Here is a 2,556-nt window from a genome sequence, read left to right on the forward strand (position 1 = left end):
CATTTGAGCCCAGTTTTTTCTCCTGCCCAAGCAGGGGGTCGGACTTGAAGATCTACAAGATCCCTTCCGACCCTACTTCTATGATTCTATGATCCTTGATGAATCCAATATTGCCAGCATGGAGTCAGTGATCCTCAAGCATAAAGCCTGCTGGACCAGACAGTGTGTGTGGTGCCCAACTCTCAAATCCCAAAAGTGTTCTACTTGCAGCTTTAAGTAATGGCCTGAGATCTTGCAGTGGCCAAAGGACACACTACAAGGACACAATGATGGCATACCTCAAGAAAACTGAAGTCAACAAACATTAAGAGCTAGGAAGAGCTGGCTGCTGACCAACTCCAATGGCGCCATAACTCCTACCAAGCGGCAACCTGCTTCGAGGCAAAGCATCTTGCCCTCGAAGCAGAGAAGAGAACGCAGAGGAAGGAAAAAGAGAGACATCCTAACCTACAGCCTACTCTAACCCTGAAGAAAAACCAACAACTTTTACGGATGGGCCTGTGGCTCAAGGACTGCACTCTGGAATCACCTCAAGGCATGTCAATAAGCTGTGGTAGAGATCAACCTCAAATCAAGGGACAGCCACCACTACCAACATCTACCTCCTAGTCGTTATCAGCAATGTGATTAACAGTCCCAGGGAAGCAGCTAAAACAGCAGGAAAACCCAGTACTGGAAATGCAAGATAAGTCTTTGCTCTGAAATAACTCAAGTATTTGGCAGAATGTATAAGCTTAAAGTCTACAAACAACTCCTAACTGGAGAACAGAACACAGCTGTACGTGAAAGTCATCATTTCCAATGGAAGCCTTGATCCAATAGATTTCCAAGGTAGGGTGCACAGCACTGTGGAATGCCTGATAACTAACAGCCCACTATTACACTCCCTATAGCATACGGGAGTAACTAAAAGAGCTTCAAAATGGAAGTGTTTCCAAAATAGTAGGTAGGGTTTTTTGGAGCATGCCAGCCATTTCTCGAGTGCTTCAGAGATGTATGAAGTGCTTCAACTGTTGAATCTGTCCATTGCCTACGTTTCTGTTTATCTAATTTGAAAATGGCACCAAGTTCTCAGAAAGTATTGAACATCAGTCCTCTGAAAAAAAAAAAAAAACAGGCCCCTTTAAGACGGGTAAGCAAAGTTTACTGGTTCCTTTTGAGAACCTTGGAATTGAAAATATTTGTTTCAGCTGTGTTGCCATACTGGGTACAAGAGTTAATATTATAAAGATTACCATGAACTGCTTTAAAATGCATACGTATTTGGATAGAAGTAAAAAAAATTAAAAAATAAAAAATGATTTACCAGGTATTTACAGATGCCACTCTGAAGAATATCAAAACACTGACTTCGTGAAGGAATGGTAGACAAGCTGTGACACACCACCTGTTTTAATAGAACAAAAAGAAAAGTTAGAGATCTGTATCAGATTACATAAATATAAAAACAAACGTTCTATGCATCTCGCATATACACAGACATATGGATGGGAGTCATATATGGACCACAACAGTTCTCTTTCTTGAGGTACTGACTGTTTTTTTTAATTACAAATGTAAAACTGATACGACTAAGTGGTCAATGTTAAAAAGATGAAGTCACATAGTAAAAAAACGTGTGCTCAATTTTCTCCTTTTTCTTATCCTGAAAAAAAATGTACTTCTACTCTCCCTTTAGAACTTCAACTACTGTGAAGACAAAAAAAGAAAAAGTAAATCCACTGACTAGGAAGTTGCAGCAAAGCTATCTATACCCCTCTTCCCACTGGCTGAAGATTTTTGTAAATTCCTCTCCAAATAACTGACTCAAGCAGGAAGAGCACCAAGAGCAGGGGTACAGCCTGAGAGGGCTGGATGCAGCCCACCAGGCCATTCTATCCAGCCTGCGGGGCCCCTAAAAAATCTAGAATTTAAATATTTATCTGCCCCTGGCTGCCTGTCATGCAGTCCTCAATGGCTTGCCAAAACTCAGTAAGCGGCTCTCCACCCAAAATAATTGCCCGCCCCGACCAAAAAGAAAGGAAAGAAAAACACGATGGGGAAAGTAGAAGACCAAAACAAAGTTGCATCCTATCTTGCCTTTTCTCTACCCTACCAAAAATATGTCCCACTGTGAGCTGATAAAAACTAGGAAGACGAATCTTGATTTATAAGTTATCTGACATATCTTGCTACTGACACAGCCAGGCGTAAATGAGCCATCTTCCTTGCCAAGAGAACTGCCAGAAAAAAAATAATGAAAAATAACCTGAGACTGTTTTTACAGTTAAATTTAGGGATGCATGATAGAGATTCTGGGGGCTGATACTGATAGCCAATTTTTAAGCAGGTATATTGGCTGATACCAATCCAATTTCTGATTCACAACTCAGCAGCTTGAAGAGCTGCATCCAGCTGGTAAGTCTACTGTGGTGGAGGGGGAGCGGGGAAGGGGCGTGGCAGATCAAGGCCCATGCGGTGATAGAGGGAGTGGGATTGAGGCTGGAAAAGGGGCTGCCAGCAGAGTGAAGCAGTGGGCGGGGGGGGCGGTTTATGCCACTACATGCACTCCAGGAG

The 2,556-nt window shown here is 42.4% G+C and overlaps 1 protein-coding gene across 2 annotated transcripts in view; it reads right to left on the reverse strand.

Moving 5' to 3' along the window:
• Positions 1-2,556, reverse strand: part of TEX10 (testis expressed 10) — a 112,398-nt gene that overhangs the window by 13,747 nt on the left and 96,095 nt on the right. For both annotated transcript variants that reach the window (XM_019539917.1, XM_019539927.1), the window contains one exon: positions 1,307-1,387. In XM_019539917.1, the coding sequence (XP_019395462.1) occupies positions 1,307-1,387 (81 nt within the window). The remainder of the gene's footprint in view (positions 1-1,306; positions 1,388-2,556) is intronic.

The sequence above is a fragment of the Crocodylus porosus genome, unplaced genomic scaffold, assembly GCF_001723895.1.
Source record: "Crocodylus porosus isolate Cpor-Errol unplaced genomic scaffold, CroPor_comp1, whole genome shotgun sequence".
In the NCBI taxonomy this organism is placed as follows: Eukaryota; Metazoa; Chordata; order Crocodylia; family Crocodylidae; genus Crocodylus; species Crocodylus porosus.